The sequence below is a fragment of the Carcharhinus amblyrhynchos genome, chromosome 1, assembly GCF_965287045.1.
Source record: "Carcharhinus amblyrhynchos chromosome 1, sCarAmb.v2.hapA, whole genome shotgun sequence".
Classification (NCBI taxonomy): Eukaryota; Metazoa; Chordata; class Chondrichthyes; order Carcharhiniformes; family Carcharhinidae; genus Carcharhinus; species Carcharhinus amblyrhynchos.
This window is the reverse complement of record NC_137324.1, coordinates 82,460,935-82,485,646: the sequence shown is the minus strand read 5'-3', so window position 1 is coordinate 82,485,646 and position 24,712 is coordinate 82,460,935. Positions and strand designations below refer to the sequence as shown.

Sequence of the window (24,712 nt, the reverse complement as noted above, 5' to 3'; positions counted from 1 at the left end):
AGTGAGCATTGTCAAGGTGAGGGAGGGGGTGAGCACTCTCGGGGTGAGGGAGGGCATGTGCATTGTGGGGTGAGGGAGGGAGTGAGTATTGTCAGGATGAGGGAGGGAATGAGCATTGATGGGGTGAGGGAGGGAGTGAGGGAGGAGTTGAGCAGTCTTGGGCTGAGGGAGGTGGTGAGCATTGTTGTGATGAGGGAGGGAGCGAGCATTGACAGGGTGAGCGAGGGGTAGGCAATCTCAGGGTGAGGGAGGGGGTGAGCATTGTCAGGGTGAGGGAGGGGTAGGCAATCTCAGGGTGAGGGAGGGGGTGAGCATTGTCAGGGTGAGGGAGGAGGTGAGCACTCTCGGGGTGAGGGAGGGGGTGAGCAGTCTCGGGGTGAGGGAGGGGGTGAGCAGTCTCGGGGTGAGGGAGGGGGTGAGCATTGTTGGGGTGAGGGAGGGGGTGAGCAGTCCCGGGGTGAGGGAGGGGGTGAGCAGTCTCGGGGTGAGGGAGGAGGTGAGCATTGTCAGGGTGAGGGAGGGGGGTGAGCAGTCCCGGGGTGAGGGAGGGGGTGAGCAGTCTCAGGGTGAGGGAGGGGGTGTGCATTGTTGGGGTGAGGGAGGGGGTGAGCAGTCTCGGAGTGGGGGAGGAGATGTGCATTGTTGGGGTGAGGGAGGGGGTTGAGTATTGTCAGGATGAGGGAGGGGGTGAGCAGTCTTGGGGTGAGGGAGTGGGTGTGCATTGTCAGATTGAGGGAGGCGATGAGCATTGTCGGGGTGAGGGGGGGAGTGAGCATACCTGTCAGGGTGAGGGAGGGGGTGAGCAGTCTTGGGGTGAGGGAGGGGGTGAGCATTGGCAGGGTGAGAGTGGGGGTGAGCATTGACGGAGTGAGGGAAGCGGTGAACATTGTTGGTGGTGAGGGGGTCACCACTGTCAGGGAGAAATGATGGAGGATGAGCATCACTGGAGGATGACAGAAGATAAACAATGTTGGGCGTGAAGAGGGTGAATATTGTGAGTGGTTGAGAGGTTGATCAATGGTGAGGGACGGAGATGGGCATTCACAAGGGTGTGAGGGAGGGATTGAGCATGGTGGGTGGATGGGGGCAAGAACATTATTCCCGGGTGAGGCTGCACAGTTTCAGAAGTTGACAATTCCATTTAAAAAATGTGAGTCAACGCGGTGAAGACAGACCTTAAAGGACAAGTCTTCAGTTCGTAATAAAAAAGTGGGTGTGCTTCATTAAAATCACACTCACCAGTTGGCCTCCTGATTCTGTTCACTGCTGGACTCAAACTGGAGCCAGTCCCAACCACAAACATTACGCCTTGTCAACTTCTACCTCAAATTAATCAGACTGTTAAAAGCCTCAGCGTCCTTCTCAAACCTGAATTGGAACTATATTATCATTCCTTCACTTGGTCAAAATCCTGGAACTGCCGTCTTGGCAGCACTGTGGATGTACCTACATCACATGGATTGCAGCGATTCAAGAAGGCAACTCACCAACATCTTTACAAAGGCAATTAAGAGGGGAGGCAATGGCCTAGTGGTATTATTGCTAGGCGATTAATCCAGAAACTCAGCTAATGTTCTGGGGACCCAGGTTTGAATCCCACCACAGCTGACGGTGGAACTTGAATTCAATAAAAATTACCTGGAATTAAGAATCTGCTGATGAGTATGACACATTGTTGATTGCCTGAAAACCCCATCTGGTTCACTAAAATCCTTTTGGGAAGGAAATCTGTCATCTTTACCTGGTCTGGCTTACATGTGACTCCAGAGCCACAGCAATGTGGTTGACTCTCAACTGCCCTCCAAGGGCAATTAGGGATGGGCAATAACTGCTGGCCAGCCAGTGAAGCCCATGTCCCACAAATGAATTTAAAAAAAATTGAGGGATGGGCAAGAAATCCTGGCCTAGTCAGTGATACAAAAACATGCAAAGGTAAACTTCTGACTCCACGGGTGAGAATCTCCAGTCTCGCCCGAGCGAGTCCATAAAATCCTGCCCGTAGTCAACGGAGATTTCCGTAGTTCACTCCTCGCTGGCTGCGATTCTGTGGTGGCGAGGATGTTGCATTCTGGCCTATATCATTGACATCACAAATTTGACCCCTTGGCCGCGATTCCCCCATTGTGACCGTAACTTTTCTGTCGGGTCGCAGTGGGAGATGTGCACCTGCGGCTTAAATGGGGATTTGCGCATGTGGCGGGAACATATGCACATTTCCCAGAGCCGGCAAACAGTTGCCAGCCAGACCATGCTGGTAATTGGTGGGAAGGCAGGTAAGTCATTTAAATCTTTTCTGCATGTATTTTAAATATGTATATTTGTTTATTATTGGGACCTTTCAGGTCCCTATTGAATCTCCCACCCTGCCAGGAGTACTTCATTCCAGCGAGTTCCCTACATTCAGGGAACTAGCGGGTGACCCCGCTGGAATGAGACGGGAGCAATCAGGACCCCTCAGGGGGGTTGGGTGGTTGGGGGTGGTGCCCCCTGGGCATGGGCACACGGGCAGTGCCAGCCTGTACCCTCTGGCAATGCCCAAGGAGCATCAGGCAGTGCCAAGGGGACTGGGCTTATTGTGGGTTGGGCCTAGAGGCAATCAGGGGGTGGGGGGGTCCCGCTGCCGCTCTGCAGAAAGGATCGGTCTGGGATGGGGGCGTGATTTGGGTGGGCTGGGGGGTGGTGAGAGAGTGGGGGTGGTGGTTTGCCCGGTATGGGCGTGGCCCCGAGAGGGGTCTGACCCTGAGGGGGGCCAGCAGCGGGGGGATCTGCTGGGGTGAGGGGTCTGGGGGGGGGATCGCCACTGCTGGGGGGGGGGGGGGGGGGGGGGCGGGGGCCTGGACATCGGGGCACTCTAGAACATGGGGTGTCAGGGCTGGCCCGGGAATTGCTGTCGGGGCCTTGTGAGGGAGCTGAAGGGGCAGCACTGTGGGGTCCCTGGCACTGTGTAGCCAGCTATCAGGAGGTTGATAGTTTGGGGCCACTGCTCATGCACAGAGCTCCAGAACTGTTAAACTCCAACGTGAATAGGTTCCACCCCCTGGGTTTTTAATGATATTCACGACTGGGACCTCTACATTGCACAGAGTGCAGAGATTCAGGTGAGAAGCTGAACTGGAAGAACAGTCAGGATTTAGAACAATTCTCCACCAATTCAGCACTTCTGGGAGAATCACAGCCCTTATTTCTATCTACCTATCTTTGCCTACTCCTATGCATTTAACATCTTGACATTTGAGTGCTCTAATAATCTTTGAAAATCTTTCATTCTCCACCTTTTCAGTTCCACAACATATTCAAAGCTCACTTTGTAGAGGTGAGTACTGGCAGGTAGGCAGAATGATATTCGTTCATCATAGTGGACCTGTCACCTCTTCAGGAGAAAGTCTGACAACACCAGGTTTTAGTCCAACCTATTTATTTGATAATATACTCGCAAGCTTTCGGGTTAGCCCCTTCGTCAGGTGAATGGAGAGTTCTGGCCTCAGACAGAGCATACAGAGCATATAAAGACAGAGCATATAAAACCTGGTGTTGTCAGACTTTTTACTGTGTTTACGCCAGTCCAACGCCGGCATACCCACATCATGACCTCTTCAGGAGACATCTGATGGTAATGGCATTGCAAGAAATAAATTACACCAAAAAGTTTATTTATTTACTGGTCAAAAGTAAAGCTTATATTAACATTGCAATGAATTTACTGTGAAATTCCTGTTTTCGCCACAGTCTGGCGCCTGTTTGGGTCAATGCACCTAACCAGCACATCTTTCAGACTGTGGGAGGAAACTGGAGCACCTGGAAGAAACCCATGCAGACATGGGGAGAATGTGCAAACACCAAACAAACAGTCGCCCAATCTGGGAATTGAACCCGGTTCCCTGGCGCTGAGAAGTAGCCGTGCTAACCACGATGCTACTGTGCCGCCCACCCACCATGCTACCCACATTAATTGAGGGTAATGAGAATCTGTGTGCCATTATGAAAAAAAACAAAGAAAATAGGCCAGAAATGGTCTCAAAAGAACTCACAGAAGTTTCCCTGTGGTCCCTTATGTTTGGATACATTCATTGCTTGTCACCTCACAACTGCAGTCACAGGGGCATTGGCCCTGATTTTACTGGCACACCCACCCCGACTAGACTCACAAAGTGACATTCTCCTTTCGCCTCGAGCGTGATCTTACGAGCCGGTAAAGTTTCAGCCAATGTATACAAAGGCTTTAGAGAGGTGGGAAATAAGATGTACAAGGCCCTGGATAGCCTGCAGATATCATTTTTTAAAATAGGGGCTTCCTCTATTCTTTCCACAAGCTGAAATGGTGTATTACATACCACATGCACATTGGCTCCGGGAACAGCTGGTTCTTGTGCACAGGCACTCAGAACTTGCAGTCAGGGCCTATACTTTCTGTCACCAATATATTCCAGTCATGTTAAAATGTCATGTTAAGTGAATTAAATTGGCTGGACATTGACATCTGTGTTGGCGGGGACCTCAGAAGGAGACCAAGTTAGTGTTCCCATTTGGCATTTTTGACTAACGACATGTTGTAAGCAGTTCAGCCTTCAACTCTTTCATTTTCATACTGGACTCCACTCTGGTTGAGTGGATTTATTGCTTGATTGTCGACCACCATTTTTCAATTGGATATAATCTGAATCAATGTTGAAGACTCTCAGAAGACTGTAAACGACTATGCACCAGTTTCAGAATGCTCACCCTGCCGGTGACAAAGGACCCACTCAGGAGATAACTGAATATTGGTTTTGTAAGTGTGACTACATCAGCATGTTGATCCTAATGTGAACACACCAGTGCCAGATGCTAGTGGAGACCATTTTTCAGAGTTATCGGTACTGTCTGAGTCTTCTTGTAATTCAATAACTTAGTATGAATAGCTATGCTGATTTTTACCTTGCCTTAGCTAACAATTGTTTTCAAGTGACTGGCTCACTAGATTTGTTTGGCCATTTCAGTGGCTAAACAAATCTAGTGAGCCATTTTAGCCAATCAATCACTTCATGCAGGATTAACATGACATGTCAACCAGACTGACTAACTTCTATAAAGGAAGTTAATGAATGGAAAAAGATTCACGAAACTCAGTTTCACAACTTGAAATGGTGGAATTTGATCTCATGGCTGCGTCCATCAGCATTAGACTACCATCTCCTTTCAGAACCAGATGCACATTGTGAATAGGAAAGGTTTTGTTTGCCTGACCCTCACTCATGATATCAATGTAAAAGGAGGGACTAAAGGGATAATCTACCTGCCTGGAAATGCTACCAATTCCTCCATTAGCCAACATATTGCAACGTCAAAATGCAATCATACTTTCTTTACAGCATTGCACTGTAATTTCCCCTTGGCTGTCAACCTCAAAGAGATTGTTCGCCTGATAAAAAGCGTCAATAACAGAAAGGGCTACCTCAAGACGAAAATATTTTCTCTTCAAAGCATCCTTTCCACAAAGCAGTAAGATTCAATTTCATATTTCTGTTGTCTTCTACTGTCCCAGCAAAAGAAATCATAAATATATTAAGTTCTTATGAACTCATCTCCAGCATTTTGGACAGAGTCAATGTCCAGGGAGACTGTTGGGCTAAACAACATACTTCTGGTTCTACAGCTGCCCCACTGTAATTTCTGAGCCCTTACAAGTGCCAAGGTCAAAGTTTCAAGGTGCATCTTGGAAGTCCATTTTAAATCAAGACAGCCATGGGTTACACATAGGAATGATAATGATTAATCTTCAGTTTGTGAAGTTCACCTATTTCTGCGCAAGCAGTAACATCAGCTCTATATCACATTGCCTAAATCAACATATTTCTCTGTTTCTCAAAATATTTCTCTTTTCAACACAGGTGGATGCCCATGAAAATATTCTCCTGACAACTCTTGAAATAAGGAATGAAGTGACAGCTTCTGAGGTGTTGACGAATATCAACGATCCAAGAGCGACCATGTTTTCTTATGATGGTGCCAACATCCAGTACAGAAGGCCAGTTACAAGCAGGGATGCCTATGGCAGAAGCACAATAGAAAGGAACATGGTTCAGAAGAAAGGGCGGTTGCGGCGACGAACATCACAACTAAAAATTAAAATCCCAAATTTGGCTGATGTGAATGCCATAGACAGGTGGTCAAGGGTGGTCTTTCCTGTTACATTTGGGTTTTTTAACTTGGTTTACTGGCTCTATTATGTACACTAACTCAAACATTATGTACAGAACGGGTAGAATTCCTTTTTGTTTTCTTTTATTAACCCTTAAAGAACTGTAATAGCAATATAGCAACAACCTTAAGGTAAGATACTCAGCCCTAATGTTGTTTTGGGGATTAAATACATAAATGTGTTTATCAATGAATCTGTGTCTGATCACTCTGAATGATTTGGCTTTAAAATAAGTTGTTGTAGTTCAGTATTTAACTTCTACTGATAGCCATTCAATAACTTCTGCTTTAAAGATTTGGGGCCAAATTTAATGGCTATGCTGTTAGCCCCACCCATGCTGTTGTGCAATGGTGGTAATCATGCCATAGCCATTTTCGGGGGCCTGGAAGGATTAAAGGTCAGGCATTTAATTGGCTGGCATCAGGGTTCTTGTGCCTTAAGGCAAAGATGCTGTCCCCCAAGAGCTGCTGCCAATCAGAAAGCCAACAGCTTTCAGTCCCAGTCACACCACCAGGAGTGATGGCTACTGCTGGAACTGCAGCAGAACTCAAAGCAATAACCAGGAGGAAGGCTGCAACTGGCAAGTGAAAGATGCAGGCTCACTGGGACCTGTCAGGCTGACCTTGGCAGAGAGTTCAGGCAGGGATCCATTTAACCAGGAGGGAAGGCACGGTGTGGAGAGCCACCGAGGATAACCTCCATGTCTGCAGACCGATTAGGGCCGTTATGTGGCCAATCAGGGCCTCAGCTCAGCACCAGTGGTGGTATTGTACTCGTAGTTGGGAGGGCCCACTCCATGTGGAGAGGCCACTCAGTCAACCCTGAAGGACTGAGAGAGATGAACTCTTGGCGGACCTTGTCCATCTTCCACACTGAGCACCCTACCTCCTTATGGTAGCCTGCCTAATTGACTTCAGGGAGTCTGCCTGAATCACTTTTCTGCTGGGGCCTCCTCAATGGCTGCTAATTTGAATCTCCTGAAGTACCATCATTAGTCATTGATCCTGGTGGCGCTGCTGGGATTGAATAATTGCCAGCCTCCTAACATGCCAGCAGATCTTAGAGGTGGGATCTTTGCCCCTAAAGCCATTGAATCCCAACAACAGGCAGTTAACTGCCTGATTAACATCTAATCCTGTCAGCAGTCCTAGAAATGAATGCAATGAGGTTGCTTTCCTGCCACGAAATGGGGCCACCAATGCAGACATTAAATTTGTCCTGGTAAAACCGCACCCCCAACTCTGGTAGAATACCAGTGGCAGTGAGATAAGACCTTTAAGTGGCAGTTAATCATCCACTTTGAAAGTCTCAATTGGCCTCTGAGCAGGAAGGCATCTCTGCCATTGCCATCCCTGACTTAATCAGGGTGAGTCAGGAGGGCAACGGACTTTTCTTAAACTCTAGGCCAAATTGAGTAACCAAGCGAGAGAGAGTCAGGTTAGTGATGGGGCAGGGAGTGAGTCATGGGTTGGGGGGGGAGGGGAGGTTAAACCGTTCAGATTGAAAAACCTAATCCACTATCCAGCCATTTCTATCTTTTCAATGCACATGCTACCTCAGTCCCCTATCAAACCCTGATCGCAGCTCCAATGTTCTTGTTCTATCCTCAGGGTGATCACAGCCACAATACCCTGACAGATTACAGTCCTGACATCCTCGTCCTGCTCAGTTCCAATTGCAAACTCAATGATACGAATGATGTCAGTGTTCATTCCACCCCACCCCCCCCACTTCCCTCACCCCAGCCTAATTTAAATCCAGAGCATTCAGCGTCGACTGACTTGAGAAAATGTCCCCATGGGTCCCTTGCCTCCTGCCACTTGTCTGAGCTCCCTTCCGCCAGCCAGGCCAACCCCTACATGTCAGGCAGAAGTTTGTAGAAAATAATTTAAGTGAGATCCAGCCTTTAGGAATGTGTCAACACATCGCTTCTCACCCTCCACACCTCCCTAGTAATATCTGGGCTGAGGATACCCACTCCCAGACTATAGCATGCAGCATCAATTCCATCCGCTCTCCCTTACCCTTGCGTGATAAACTCAATCTCTGCTTAATAGAGCAGCACACATTTCTCGATTTCCCACAGCATCCTACTTTACAGTATGCAATCATGATACGATAAAGATAGGGCCATACTGTGAGGCATTCTATGCTGCGATGTTGTCCAGTTTCCACAAAGAAATGGATGGATTGAGATTGCCCAAATACATTTCAACACAAAACAGTTACAAGCAACAGGTCAAAACAAACATTCATGCCATCAGTTTACCAGCGCTCTTATTTGCTAATCTGTGGTGTCACCAAAGCTGTTTCTGATTAAATTGTTATGTTTTTATATCCCTCAAGTCTGCTTCTTTCTATCTTTAGGTTTTCTTTGTTCTGAATCTGGAACCAACAAAATCAATCCCCATTCTCTTGACAATTCCCTATTTTTTGCTAATGGCACACTCTGGCTTGGTTTTGTTTTACTTCTAACCATTTTGTTACAACTGATAGGGTTGTTTTCTGTGTCTTCACATAGATACATAGAACATAGGAGCAGGAGGAAGCGATTTGGCCCTACAAGCCCATTCCACCATTCATTGCAATCATGACTGATCGTCCAACTCAGTTGCCTAATCCTGCTTTCTCCCCATAACCTTTAATCCTGTTCACCCCAAGTGCTATATCTAGCTGCCTCTTGAATACATTCAATGTTTTGGTATCAACTACTTTCTATGGTAATGAATTCAACAAGTTCACCACTCTTTGGGTGAAGAAATGTCTCCTCATCTCTGCCCTAATGGTCTACACTGTATTCTCAGACTATGACTCCTGGTACTGGACACCCCCCACCATCAGGAACATCCTTCCTGCATCTACCTGTCTAATGAGATCCCCCCTCATTTGTCTGAACTCCAGCAAAAATAATCCTAACCTAGTCAATCTCTCCTCCTACATCAGTCCCGCCATCCCTGGAATCAACCTGATAAACCTTCACTGCACTCCCTCGAGAGCAAGAACATTCTTTCTCACAAAAGGAGACCAAAATTGTGCACAATATTCTAGGTGTGGCTTCACTAAGGTACTTTATAATAGTAACACATCACTGCTCCTGTACTCAACCTACATCAATGAAGGCCAACATACCATTTGCCTTCTTTACCGCCTGTTGCACCTGCATGCTTACCTTCAGTGACTGGTGCACAAGGACACTCAGGTCCTACTACATACCCCCCTCTTCCCATTTACAGCCATTCAGGTAGGAATCTGCCTTCTTGTTTTTGCTTCCAAAATGAATAACCTCACACGTATCCAAATTATATTGCATTTACCATTGATTAGCCCACTCACCCAACCTGTCCAGATCATGCTGAACGATTTCAGCATCCTCGTCACAGTTTCACTCCCACCCAACTTGATATCATCTGCAAACTTTGAAATGTTACATTTTGTTCCTTCATCAATCATTAATATATATTGTGAATAGCTGGGGTCCCAGCAACAATCCCTGTGGCACCCCACTAGCTGCTGCCTGCCAATTTGAAAAGGATCCATTAATTCCTACTCTTTGTTTCCTCTCTGCCAACCAGTTTTCTATCCATCTCAATAAACTTCCTCCAATCCCATGCACTTTAATCTTGCATGATAATCTCTTGTGCAGTACTTTGTCAAATGCTTTCTGAAAGTCCAAATATACCACAAAGACTGACTCCCCCTTGTCAGCTCTACTAGTTACATCTTCAAAGAATTCCAACCAATTTGTCAAGCATGATTTTTCCTTCATAAATCCATGCTGACTCTGTCTGATCCTGTCACTGCTTTCTAAATGCTGTTCTATAAAATCCTTTATAATGGATTCGAGAATATTCCCTACTACCGATGTTAAGCTTACTGGTCTATAATTCCCTGTTTTCTCTCTACTTCCCTTTTTGAATATTGGAGTGACATTAGTTGCCCTCCAAACTGTTCCAGAGTTTATAGAATCCTGGAAGATGACCATCAATGCATCCACTATTTCTAGAGCCACTTCCTTAAGTGCTCTGGGATGTAGCTTAATAGGCCATGGGGATTCATCTGCTTTCAATCCCATCAATTGTCCAGCACCGTTTCTCTACTAATATTGATTTCCCTCAGATCTTTCCTCTCACTAAATCTTGCATTCTCCAACATTTCTGGTGTTTGATTTGTGTCCTCTTTTATGAAGACAGAACCAAATTGTGTATTCAGTTGCTCAGTCATTTTTTGTACCCTATTATACATTCCCCTGTTTCTGTCTATAGGGGAGCAAAATTTGTCTTCACCAACCTTTTTCTCTTCACATATCTATAGAAACTCTTAGTATCAGTCTTTATGTTCCCTGCAAGCTTACTTTCGTACTGTATTTTCCCCTTCTTAATCAATCCCTTGGTCTTTCTTTGTTGAATTCTAAACTGCTCCCAACCCTCAGACCTATTATTTTTCTTGGCCAATCTGTATCTTTCTTCCTTGGATCAGATTCTTTCTCTAATTTCCTTTGTATGTCATGGATTGGCCCTCTTACCCATTTTGCTTTTGTGCCAGACAGGTAAAAATATGTAAATACATTTTTATTGTATTTCACATACAATTTAATCATGTAATAGTATTCTTCAATACATATCCTTTTGACGTGTGAATCAGCAGTGCAGTTGGACTGGCTATTTTATGCATTTACAAACTTCATAATTAATTTACAGATAGTTGTAGCATGCATTTGTTACAATGTAAATATGTCCTTACCTTAACATGTATCTAAGCATAGAAAAAATAAAACCTGCTCGCCCTTTTCTATTCCACATCTCCAAATCTCAAACTATTTTCAATGATGGTCTTTTCAGGGTTAGACTATTGAATTAATCATTAATTTTATATTGTGACTGCTCCCAAACTAAGCTCACTCAGAGACCTTAACACTTGTAAGACTGAGATTCACAGTAGTTTCTTCATTGACTATTTGTAATTAAACCTTCTTTTCTTTCTTGATTCACATAAATAGCAAATGGAGTAAATTACCCCCTTCTGTCTCCCTTATTATAATTTATATCTAGTGCGCAGAAGCAATAGAGTAGAATTCCAATTCATGCCTTGTCCCATGTACCAAAGCGTTATATTCAACCATATTTCTAATGATTATTCATAGGTTTAGCAGTAAAAACAGATTTTATAAGTGTATCTATCCTGTATGTGGCTGAATATTAGGATACATAATGCATACAATTCTACAGTTTATTACTCAACTCTTTTATAATAATGACTGCAAAACATAGATTGAAAATTAATGTGCCAAATGCCCTATGATATTCCAGTGGAAAGTACGTCCCTTGTGTTTGACACTGAGAAGTAACAATATGTCTTGCACTCAGAGTGAGACAATATTGTTCAGAAATTCTGCAGGTGTATCACAGCTAACTTACAATGCCAGCCACATTTTCTGGAGAACAGTTAGTGCTCTTATACATGTTGCAGTGAAAATCACTGAAGTCCACACCTCTTAGTGTGGATTTAAGATCATTTAGTACAACGATGTAGAAGAATTTAATGTCTTGTACACTATAAGACACAAATTGACTGTGAAGATTTTCAGGAATATGTAAATTGTGAGTGAAGCACTTTCAAACTACACATCTTTATACTGCAGTGGACGTAGATTTTGTGATATATTTTAAACTCCTCTTTCAACCTTTGCTTTATTCATCCGATGGGACATTTTGACGAGTTAGTATTTGGATTCTGTTTCTGAACTTACTACCTTTACAGTGTTAGCCAAAGGTGGTAAATTTGATTCATTTCGAAAATTTAGACAGTTTGCATGCAAAAACCTATATCTGTTAACACTTACTGCCAAATTAGAGAAGGTTTTCTATGGAATGAAAGCCTGGATATTTGTAAAGAAAAGGTTTCACTCAGTAAAAATTAATTACTGCAATTTATTTAATTTTCAGGTTATATAAAATACACTTAATGAAAATCTCTAAAATTTAGATTTAAGCAATAAATCAAATTTTTGCAAATTTCAACTTCGTAACAACTTGCAACACATAAGAATTAATTTCTCATTTCAGTTATTTAACTATCTAAATTTACTTAAACATTTTCTCTAATGGTTATCAAAACGAGCCTTTAATGGGAGAAATGTGGAACAGCTTAAAGATTCTAAATTTTGATAAAGTTGATCTCAACGCAATGAGACTGAGATTGTCCACTATATACTGGGCAAATCTGTTAATGGGTAAAAGACAGAAAATTGGTGAGAGGTGTTTGTGGTACAGGACTAGTACAAAGTAGCAAAAGATTCACTTGCCAGAAAACACAACCATGGACAGTGAAAGAAGTAAAAGGCATCATAAAACAAAAAAAACGCAATAAGTATTTCAAATTCTGGTGAATGAAAAAGACACAGATGACAACAAAGGGTGGCAAAACTGATGATAAGGGCCACGAAAAGGAGAAAGAAACTGACAAGGGAAGTAAAAATCAATGCAAGCAGTTTTATAATTATATTTGAAGAAAGTGAGTGAACAGGAGCTGTTCATGTTAACCCCTTGAAAATTGACAATGGTAATGTTCTGAATGAAACTAAGTGGTAATGTTAATGTGACATGGCAAACATACTGTTAGACATCCAGCAGTACTTACAACAAGTAAGAGGTCACCATGCCAAATTTTCCAAGAAAACTGATATTGAATCAGGGACAGGGACTGATCAAATTTAACATTTGCAGAATAACAGTAATGAGGAAAACAGTAGCAGCTAAGAGTCTTAAATCCCCAAGAACAGGTGGTTTCCACCCAAAGTTTTAATGACATAGGAGAAAACATTGCAGATATCATAAATATGATATTCCAAAGCTCTCTCACTTTGGGATTTGTTCCCTTAGTTGAAAAGTTGTGCAATCACTTCACTAAGAACTGTGAAAAGGGAAAACCAGGTGCCCTAACATTTGTTGTCAGGAAATTACTGAGATCTATAAGGATAGGGGGATTGAAAACCTTGAAAATTTTCACCTGATTAGAGAAAGTCAATAAGGATTTATAAAGAGAAGGTAATTTCTGATTAAACTGATTTAATGTTTTGGAGAGGTGACTAAAGTAGTGGACAGGGAAGTGTCAATAGGTGTTATTTATATGGACTTATGGGAGACTTTTGATAAAATCCCTCATAACAAACTGTTATCTAAAGTTATGGCATTAAAGGAAAAGTACTGACCTGGTTAGGAAATTGGCTGGGAGTGAACGCAGGGGGTAGGTATCATTATTTGGTATCGTAATCTTTGTGACATGTGGGCCAGAATTTTACCGGCACCCCGCCCCAGAATCGGGGCAGGCGAGGCTCGCAGAGCAGCATACTCCATTGATCTCGGACAGGATATTACAAGCCTCGGGCAGGTGAGGCGGTAAAATTCCAGCAGTGGTTTCCAGAAGGATTCGTGTTGGAACTTCAACTATTCACCTAATTTATAAACAACTGAGATAATGGGAGAGCAAGCCACCTTTCTGAATTTTCCAATGAGACAGAGAAGGGTGACAGAGAAGTACAGCTGTAAGTATAAAATTACAAAGAGAAATTGATAGAGTAAGTGAATGGGCAACAGTGTGAGAAAAGGCTGCAGGAGCAGGTAACTACACTCTGGGGACAATATTTGCCATCTATTTAAATTTGTGGATCTAATGGATGATCAGAGAGGGGGAAGGAAGGGGTTAATCGGTGTGGGAGAAGGCGTGGTCAATCAGTGTGACAGAATTATTGATTGGGAGGAAGATTGGAGGGGAAAGGAGGAGTCAAACGGATGGGCTGTCAACTCTCTTTGGTTGGTGGAAGTTTAGAGTCCTCGCATTGGATATTGGAGGCCGCAGTGGGGGAGAACAGCAGGTCAGGGTGGGAGAGGGAAAATTTCAAGCCTGTCAGGGACAAATCGGATGGGTGGATGGAAGGGAAGGATAGGGGTGAAGGTGCAGTGGTAGTTCGGAGGGTCAGAGAACTGTAGGCTTGAGCTGATGGGAGGTCAGAGGCCTCATGCATGGGGTTATCACTGATGAGGGTGACCAGTTGGATGCTATGGGGGAAGTATCACAGATTTTTAATCAAAGGTTATGGAGATAAGACAGGATAGTGGAATTGGGGATTATCATATCCGATCAGTCATGATCTCATTGAATGGCAGAGCATATTCGATGAGCCAAATGGCCTACTTCTGCATCTACATCTAATGGTCTAATGGAATACTGAAAAATAAGATAAATAGCATTATCATGAATATTTGACAGAAAAATATCATCATTATGCACATGTTTAATCTGAACTTTATATACCTTACTTTAAAATCTAAAAATTAAAATACTTAACAGGTGATCAGCCCCAGATAGGATCATCATGCTTTCTGAATAGCAAAGACTGGGATGTTGAAACAAAATGTCCTGTCATTTAGTGGTTGAGTGCTAGATGAAATGTTATGATGCCACAAATTCAGAAATATCCAAAAAGTAATAACCCTGGTTGGGAGGTCAATTTTTTTAAAAAAATGCAAAATTAATAATATCTAAAAATAATCCAAGAATGTATTTTATATGTGCATAATGCAATTTGTTTTGGATTATTCCTTCAATACTGAATTGTGCATCTGCACTGTGAAAATCAACGTGAAAGGAAGTGATTTACACAAGATGCCTAATTATTCATTAATGCATAACTCCACAATAACTTGTTACTTTGAATACTATTTACGTTTAAAGATAGATCTCCTGATTCTACGCCTGTGTACACCAGGTTGCCAGGGTAGAATGAAGATGGAAAGGAGTACATACCTTATTTGCCATCTATTTAAATTTGTGGACCACAAAGTGATGGATTCTCCTACAGACATACACAGCTCCACATCTGATCAACCTAACTATACTGCATCAAGGAAATCTAATTCATGTAGGCTCAAGACCAAGAAAATTTACTTCAACAATAAAAACTGGACATTTAAACCAGATTCTGTCTCTTCTGGGGGCAAATTTTCCTGTTCCTTGCGCCACAGGAATCGGAGCAGGCAAAGATGGACCATGGAAAGGTCTGTTGACCTTGGGTGAGATTTTCCGGTTTTGGAGTGAGCACAGATGGAAAATCCAGTCCACTGTGTCTAAGGTGTCTATTCACACCTTCCAGCTCCTGCTTAATAGTTCTCAAATGTGTGTGTTTTTAAATGCAATGGAGCTTACTGCCTCTACCATCCTTTACCTGAACTTTTTCAAAGATGAAAATAAACTGAATCAGAAATCATTCAGTTATAAATTGTTTGAAGTTGAATGTAAGGATCAAGCTAAATTAGCAATTTAATAACCCAGAACCATGTAGGTAAAATAAAAACTTGATAACAACATCACCTAACTTTAAACAAAAACAATTGTGATGTGTGGATTTATATTGCTGATCTCAACTGCATTTTTCCTTCAGACTTAATTGCTGAAACAGGAACATACAAATGTGGAGGGCAGGAAAAACAAAACTTATTAATCCGTCTGACCAATTCTGAAATCTAATGCCACTTAATCTCCGCCCTCTCAAATACCTTTTTTAAATTCCTCCTCCAATATCTCACTAAACTCCCCATGCTTGGAAATAATAACACTCCTTTCACACCTCAGGCTGGCCTGAAATGTTTTGTGGTCACTAAATGGGGTTTGAAGTGTTGTTCCCCTTTTGAATTTCTATTACTGGCATGTCACTAATGGTGGATAGTTAATAACCAGGAGCAGTTCAAGTCAGAACTTCTATGGCCATTGCCATACTGGTTAACATGGTAACTTTATGCTACACCAGTGCTACAATCAGGTTTGTGTGATCTTCAAGGATAGATTTCTTCTCAAATTTATAGTCACGTCACTGTATCATTGATTGCACTTTCAATTGTCAAATAGCAATGTCTCCTCAAGAAGTTATACATTTATGTCCCTTTACTATTTCTTTCAAATAAACCGAGTTTTGGTGTAATATATTGCAGATGAAACAATGGAATGGCAGAATACATTTTGAGTGGCTTAGGTAACAACATAGAGATATCACCCAGGTGCCTATGGCTTGACACTTGAGTTTCACCTACTCTTACTTGGGAAAAATGTCACTAGTTCTTTTAAAGTCTCCTAATATTTACTTATCAAAAGTTTGCAGAATAACACATGCTGAGGAACATAATTGTCACATGACATATACCTTATACAACTAAGATTCCTGCACTGTGTCTCTAGTATGTACTATTCGCCACAGTTAAAATGTAAAGGCTGGAATTCTCTGGCTGTAGATGCCCCACTGCAGCTGCCAGTGAGGATGGAGAATTTGGCACAAGCCAAATCTCTGTTCATTGCAGTGGGACCAGAGAATCTCACTGGTATGAACGTCTGGTAAATTCCAGCCAAAATGGTTGAAACTGCACTGTGGAATATTAATAACTGCACCAATATGTTTACATGAAATTTGTTTTCCCTGAATTTCAACTGAGATATCAATAGATTCATTTTAAGCAGGTTAGTGCTTTATAAAATAGTGGATAGAAGAATTTCACGCAGAAAAAATAATACATTCATTACAAATATCTCAACATCGAAACAGCATGAGTAGACCATTTTATCTGTCATTACAAAATTTGCAACAATGTTGTGATTTCATTTTTCCTCTTCTGAGAGCTTATTTATGCAAATTGTCATGTTTTATAGTCATTTTATGTTCTAAAAGTGGTCTGGAAGAGCAACATGCAAATAATGACCTATGGGCTCCATGCATTGCTCTTTCTCCATGTCTCTTTTCCTTGCTACCACTCCAGATCTAGGCTGGAAACTTAGCTTTCCCCTTGATAAGCAGAAGGGAACACAACTCCTCTTTGTGAGTATTAACAGGAGACCAAATGAGAGTCAGCAGGACTCACAGAATGTGGTTCAGTGTTGGTGGGTTTCTGGGAGTTGGGTCAATATTAGTCAATCACAGGAACACTGCCTGCAATCAGGATCATTGTATCAGCTAATCAATCAATCCATTGAGCTGTCAATTTTCTTAGGGAACACAGGACATATGCTGTTCAGTACTTTAAGGGTTAACATTTTTTATTATTATTTGCTTGTAATTGTGTACCTATTAAGTTGAATACTCAAGATGCAAATCTGCCTTTGATGCTAATTCACATTTTTCTACTCTTTGTGAAGCTTCATAAATAAAGGTTGAGAACTGTTATGGTTTGATTAAATGGATCCTCTGAAACAACTTTAAATTTCTTCAGTTTTCTTTCAACAATAGTCAGCTGTCACATTTACAGTATCCAGTTAAAGCAAACATGCTTTGGATATCTATAATGGTGAAAATGTGACTTTTGTTACTTCCTGGGAGACATGCCAAAATTTTACCAAAGAAATGGCTACTCTTCATTAGCATCAATCTCAGTCTGAAAGTCAGAGGTTAAGTCAAAAGAATGTTAAAACAACCATGGGTGGAATTGGTTGCCTGAGTTTAATTCATTTTTCAGGTGTCTGCATGTTGGAATATTGTGAATATAGAGGTTGTTTTACCGTAAAGAGAATAAAGACATAAAACATAGAAAATAGAAGCAAAAATAAGCCATTAGCCCTGCTCTGCCATTTATTACAATCATGGCTGATCATCCAACTCAGTAACCTGTTCCCTGTTCCCCTATATCCTTTGAACCCTTTAGCCCAAGAGCTATATCTAACTCCTTCTACTGCTATCAATGGTAGGGAGTTATAAAGGCTCATCTTTCTCTTTGTGAGGAAATTTAAGTTTTTAAATTAAATTATTAGTGTTACAAGTAGGCTTACATTAACACTGCAATGACGTTACTGTGAAAATCCCCTGGTCGCCACATTCTATCATCTGCTCGGGCACAAGGCGGGAGAATTTAATATGGCCAATGCATCTAATCAGCATGTCTTTCTGACGGTGAGAGGAAACCGCAGCACTAGTAAAGTTGATGAGGGGAAGTCAGTGGATGTGGTTTATATGGACTTTCAGAAGACTTTCAACAAGTCCCATATAAAAGATTAGCATGTAAAATTAAAGGGATTAGGATTGGGATAATATATTGAGATGGATAGAAAACTGGTTGGCTAACAGAAAACAATGGAAGGAAAGTAAACTAGTGGGGTACTGAGGGATCAGTGTTGGGATCCCAGCTATTCACAATATGTATTAATGACTTAGATGAAGGAACTAAATGTAAACTCTCCAAATTTGCAGATTACATAAAGCTGTGAGGGAGGGTAAACTGTGAGGATGCAGTGATACTTCAGTGTGATTTTGGACAAGCTGAGCGAGTGAGCAAATGTATGGCAGATGCAGCATAATGTGGGTAAATGTGAGATTGTCTTCTTTGGTGGATGAAACCCATGCAGACCCAGGGAGAACATGCAGACTCTGCACAAACAGTGACCCAAAGCTGGGAATTGACCCTGGGTTCCTGGCGCTGTGAGGTAACAGTGTTAACCACTGTGCCACCGTGTATCCTTAGACTGTGACACTTGGTTCTGGACTCCCATGCCATCAGGATCATCCTTCCTGCATCAACCCTGTCTAGTCCCATTAGAATTTTATAGGGTTCTATGAGATCCTCCCTCATGCTTCGAAACTTCAGTGAATATAATCCTAACTGACTCAATCTCTCCTCACACATCAGGCCCGTTATACCAGAAATTAATCTGGTAAACTTCTGCTGCACTCCCTAGACAGCAAGAACATCCTTCCTCAGATAAGGGTTCCCCTGCATGCTCCGGTTTCCTTCCACATTCTCAAAAGACGTGCTGGTTTGGTGCATTGACATGAATAGATGCTGGATTGTGGAGACTAGGGGAATTTCACAGCAACTTCATTACAGTGTTAATGTAAGCCTTACTTGTGACTAATAAATAAATAAAATTAAAACTGCACACACTATTCCAGATGCGGTCTCACCAAGGCCTTGTATAACTGTAGTAATACATCCCTGTTTTTGGACTGAAATCCTTACATTATGAAGGCCAACATATCATTTGCCTTTCTCAGCACCTGCTGCATACTTTCAACGACTGATGTACAAGACCGCTCAAGTCTCATTGCACATTCTCCTCTCTCAACCTGTCATCATACAGATAATAATGTGCCTTTCTATTTTTGCCACCAAAGAAGACAATCTCACAACTACCCACATAATGCTGCATCTGCCATACATTTGCTCACTCACTCAGCTTGTCCAAAATCACACTGAAGTATCGCTGCATCTTCACAGTTTACCCTCCCTCACAGCTTTATGACATCTGCAAATTTGGAGAGTTTACATTTAGTTCCTCCATCTAAATCATTAATACACATTGTGAATAGCTGGGATCCCAGCACTGATCCCTCAGTACCCCATTAGTTTACTTCCCTTCCATTGTTTTCTGTTAGCCAACCAGTTTCCTATCCATCTCAATACATTATCCCAATCTTAATCCCTTTCATTTTACATGCTAATCTCTAATGTGGGACTTGTTGAAAGTCTTCTGAAAGTCCGCATAAACCACATCCACTGACTTCCCCTCATCAACTTTACTAGTTACATCCTTGAAGAATTCTAGTAGATTTGTCAAGCATAAACTCTGCATGGTGGAGTGGGGGTGGGGTGGGGGGGTACGCAGGGGGGGTGGGGTGGGGGGTGGGATGTCGTGGGGTGAACGGCAGTGGAGGGCAGATAGAAAGGTGATCGGCAGGAAAAGGAGGGAGGGAACCAGCATAACGGATGGTTGGCGATGGTGGGCCCCCCGCCCCCCCCCGCCCCCCCCCCCCGCCCCCCCCCACACACACACACACACACACACACACACACACTGATGAGAATCACACTTCTGTCCACAAAAGTGACTGAGTGACACAAGATTGCTTTTTCAAACACACCCAAATAACGGGTCTGAAACTCTTCCGTTTTCTTGCATGTTCAGCTCTAAGAATATTTTACAATAACTTATCTGGAAGCATATTAATCCAAATTATTCCAGTCAGAAAACTCTTGAGTATTGCTTTACGTAAACAGTTTCAGAACACTGATGAATAAGGAATATTGTCACATTTGCAATTTTCTCAAAATCAAGCAGCTGATTGAAAAATATAATAGAAACTCTTTTCATAATATAATATTTTCAGGATGAAAATGAAGGCTGTGACCCTGAATATTCCAGCAGAAATTTTCTTCAGTGCAACAGCACCAATGTCATAAATAATCAAAATACTGAAGGTAGCAAAGTCGATAATGTGACTTTTGTGGAGAAGCTGTTTGTCTGGTAAAATAGATCAGGAGGTAGGCAAAAAGGATGAAAAAGTTCCAGCTCTGTGGGGTAGATTTTCAAGTTGCCACCTAGACATAAAATTACCTTTAGGGATCTGACGCATATTATAGAAACCACTTCATTTGAAATCGGACAGTTTTATGGCACGGGCAGATAATCTGCAACAGCAATTTTGTTCCCTAGTATTTCCTGACATCATATTTCTAAAGGGTTATGTTTTATCATTTTCACAGCTTTTTCCACAAACCGTCTTATTTTGCTTCTTACGTCCTCATGCTGTGCTGTCTCTAACTCTGGGGAGGAACTGAACAAAGGAAGCAAAGTTATTGTTTCATCTGCATGCACTGCTTTTACTGTTCCCCCCCATTCTCATTTCCATTCCTTAAACTTTCTGCAAATCAGCCAGTACTGCAAAGCTGCACGAATGAAAATGACAATCCACAACCACTCCTCTGCCATTCACCTTTATTAAATCGGCCAAGAATACCTCTTCAACGCATATTACTGAAAACCTGCAAGCAGCAAACTATGCTTCCCTCCAGCCTGCCATGCCATTGTAACTGAAGTTGCCAAACTGAAAGAGCCTCCGCTGAATTGTAGACTGCACTCTTTGCAGAGTGATTCACAAATTGGGGTCAGGAGATTACTGGATGTCTGCAACTTTCCAAGAGGTCCACAAAATAATGTGAAAGTGTGTACAGGGAGCAAAGTGCAGCCTCCACATGCATAACATAAAAGGCAGGGAGGCCTGCATGGATGAGCACTGACAGCAGCATAATGATAAATGCCTGTTTTCTTACAAACATTATTAAAAGACTCTCTACATGCAGCATTTTCATATAATTACCACAATTTAAATGGGGGCATCTGTGATACTAACTTATTTCAATACAGCCCTTTCTACCAAAAAAGCTTGAGAACTGCTGCACCAATATACATCATCAAGAATAGGAATAAGGTCTTAGGCAGAATTGCATATCGCATGAAAAAGAAAACAGCAGGTCCATTACTCTGTCTTACGAACTCTGCTGTAGGGCAATGCAAGGGTATCCCAGAAGGGAATCTTGGAACGTAAGTTCTTAACTATCTACTTGCGCAATTTGGAAAAATGTGAGAAAAAAGGTAAAACCTGGTGTTGTAAATTATTCAAGTAACAAAATGCTTATTAAACTTTAAAACACACAATAAGAAAAACAGAAGTAAAGAGCAAAGTTTATAATTAATTAAAATAATGGTTACACAGGCAAAAATAACCATCCAATCTCAATCTATCTTCTTTCCTAAACTCCGAGAATACACCTTCCCGAAAACAACCTCCCATAGGTTTTAACACTATGAGCCAAATTCAGCAAATAATTATCACACAGGAGCTGCAGCTTTCTTTTGGGATGTAGAAGTTATGGAGTCTCACACAGACAGGCTTCTGTTTCTTTTTCTACACATTATCTTGATTCAGTGAGAGACATCTGCTTTGCAACTGAGTGTGGCTATGATCCACTTTGCTTAACAAGTTATCCATTTCACCCTGCTACGAAGCTGATCTGCAACTCACAAGTCCTCAGTGCAGCTAAAGCTCTATCAATTTATTTTTATCCAGTCCTTTACTTTTCATTTCAACTTCATAACATTGCAGAAAACCAGCAGTTTACTGTAGTGAGATTCACAGAACAATAAAGTGTATAAAATTCTGACTGAAATAAATAGGAATTGATCAACATAGAAATGTTATGATCACTTCTTAGATTCATAGGATCCCTACAGTGCTGAAGGAAGCCATTCGGCCCATTGAGCCTGTACCAACCACAATCCCACCCAGGCCCTTTCCCCATAACCCTAGTAAGGGGCAATTTGGTATGGACAATCAATCTAACCCACACATCTTTGGAGTGTGGGAGAAAACTGGAGCACCCAGAGGAAACCCATGCAGAAGCAGGGAGAATACACAAACTCCACACAGACAATGACCTAAGCATGGGAATCGAACCCAGGTTCCTGGTGTTATAAGGCAGCGGTGCTAACAACTGTGCCATAGCACCCGCCCAATCTGCCACAATCTTATAATCTGCTTAATACTTTAACATCTACTTCATTCAGTTCTAGTATACTTTTAACTTGCTCTGTGGACCTTTCTCCTCAGTGATAGAAGGTGTTGTTGATAATGCTATCAAGCAGCACTTACTCAGCAATATTCAGCTCACTGATACTCAGTTTGGGTTCTTTCGGGGCCATTCAGCTCATGACCTCATTATAATCATAAACCAAGCATGTACAAAAGAATTGAACTCAAGAGTGAGGAGCAAGTGACTGTCCTTGACATCAAGGCAGCTTTTGGCCTAGTGTGGCATCAAGGAGCCCAAGCAAAACTAAAATAAATGGGAATCTGGGGGCAACCTTCCACTGGAGACATACACAAGCACAAGGAAGATGGTTGTGGTTGTTGGAGGTTAATCATCCCAAGACATCAGTGCAGGAATTCCTCAGAGTAGTGCCTTAGACCAAACCATATTCAGCTGCCGCATAAATGACTTTCTCTCCATCATAAGGTCAGGAGTGGGGATATTCACTGATGATTGCACAATATTCAACACCATTCACAACTCCTCAGATACTGAAGCAGTCTGTGACCATATACAGCAAGACAATATTTAGACTTGAGCTGATAAGTTGCAATAACATCCCTCCATACCAGCAATGACCATTTCCAACAAGAAAGAGTCTGACCAGCTTCCCTTGGCATTCAATTACTATCCCTGAAGCCCATGAATGAATTTTTTAAAATTGCAGGTCAGAATTTTTTTAAATTATTAATTCAAGGGATGTGAGCGACATTGAATGGGCTGCCATTAAATACGCATCCCTAATTGCCCTTGAACTGAATGGTTTGCTTATCCATTTTAGAGTGCACCTAAGAGTCAACCATATTGCTTATCCAGAGTCACATGTAAGCCAGACCAGGTAAAAATGACAGCTTTCCTTCCCTAAAGGACATTGGTGAACCAGATGGGTTTTACAACAATTGACAATGGTTTCATTGTCATCATCAGAATGTTAATTCCAGACTTTTTTATTGAATTCAGATTTCACCATCTGCCATCGTGGGATTTAAACCCAGGTCCCCGGAGCATTACCCTGGGTCTCTGGATTGGTAATCCGACGACAATACCACTACATTAGCACCGCCCCGTAGAATTCTACAAAAAAAAACTTACCCCTGATACCTATAAGGCACAAGTCAGGAATATAATGAACACTCTACGTTTGCATAGATGAGTAAAACCCCATCAACATTCAAGAAACTTGACATTAACCAGGACAAAACAGGCTACTTGTTTGGCACCATTTTATCAGGAGCAGATCAGAATCCCCAAGGTATGCTATGAAACAAGACTACATCACACTCCAGGTGTGATTCTATTGACACAGTAGGAAGCTTTTATCAAAACAAACATCATTTATCCATAATGAATTAATTAGCATAACTTTTACCAATTGAAATACTTAAACATGACAAGATACAGTTCTTAACTACTAACCTATCTCTATTAGGTTCAATTTTGGCAGTATTCCTGTTATAGACTTTATCTTTTCTTCAGAATCAGTTAGAAAGCAATGCAGGTTTATGTGTTTTCACTTGTTAATAGTCCTGAAGCCTTTGAACACTTCTGGAGAGAGAAAAACGGAGAGACATGTGTCTTCTGATATCCAAACAGCAGCATCCAGATAGAGAGAGAAAGAGAGACAGAGACACCTCTTGTTTCTTTCAGGGCCATGCAGAAACTGCTTGCTTTTCCCTGTAAACTTAGCTTCTCCCATTAGGACATGACTCTGTCTCTTGTCAATCAATCTAATCAAAACCCAAGGGGAAAATCCAAAAATAAACAAACATGCATTAACTCAGATTAAAAGAAACATCCCATTAGCTAATATCAATTATTAGTTTGCATTCTCAGCATGTGAGCTGCCTGGTGCAGACAAATCAGCATTGTGTAAACAGCACTGAACCTTAAACTTAACCCTCACAAGAAACGTAATAAAATACATTTGTTGAAGGCATAGTATCATCACACTTCCACCACCATCAACATTCACTCCCTCCACCGCCAACATATAGTGGCACCAGTGTTATTATTCACCTGATGTACTACTGCATCTCACCAAAGCTCCTTTGATGATACATTTCAAACTCTACCACACAGAAGGACAGAGGAAGCAGATTTATGGGAACATGTCTACTTGCAGGTTGCCATCCAAGCTACA

General features: G+C 42.0%; 1 protein-coding gene across 1 annotated transcript in view; it reads left to right on the top strand.

The window, feature by feature from the left end:
- The window catches only part of LOC145349747 (gamma-aminobutyric acid receptor subunit beta-1-like), a 245,306-nt gene extending 238,972 nt beyond the window's left edge, over window positions 1-6,334 (top strand). Inside the window, exon 9 of the mRNA XM_080198284.1 lies at window positions 5,868-6,334. Coding sequence (XP_080054410.1) covers window positions 5,868-6,215 — 348 coding nt within the window. The 3' untranslated portion in view covers window positions 6,216-6,334. The remainder of the gene's footprint in view (window positions 1-5,867) is intronic.
- The last annotated feature ends 18,378 nt before the right edge of the window (window positions 6,335-24,712 follow it).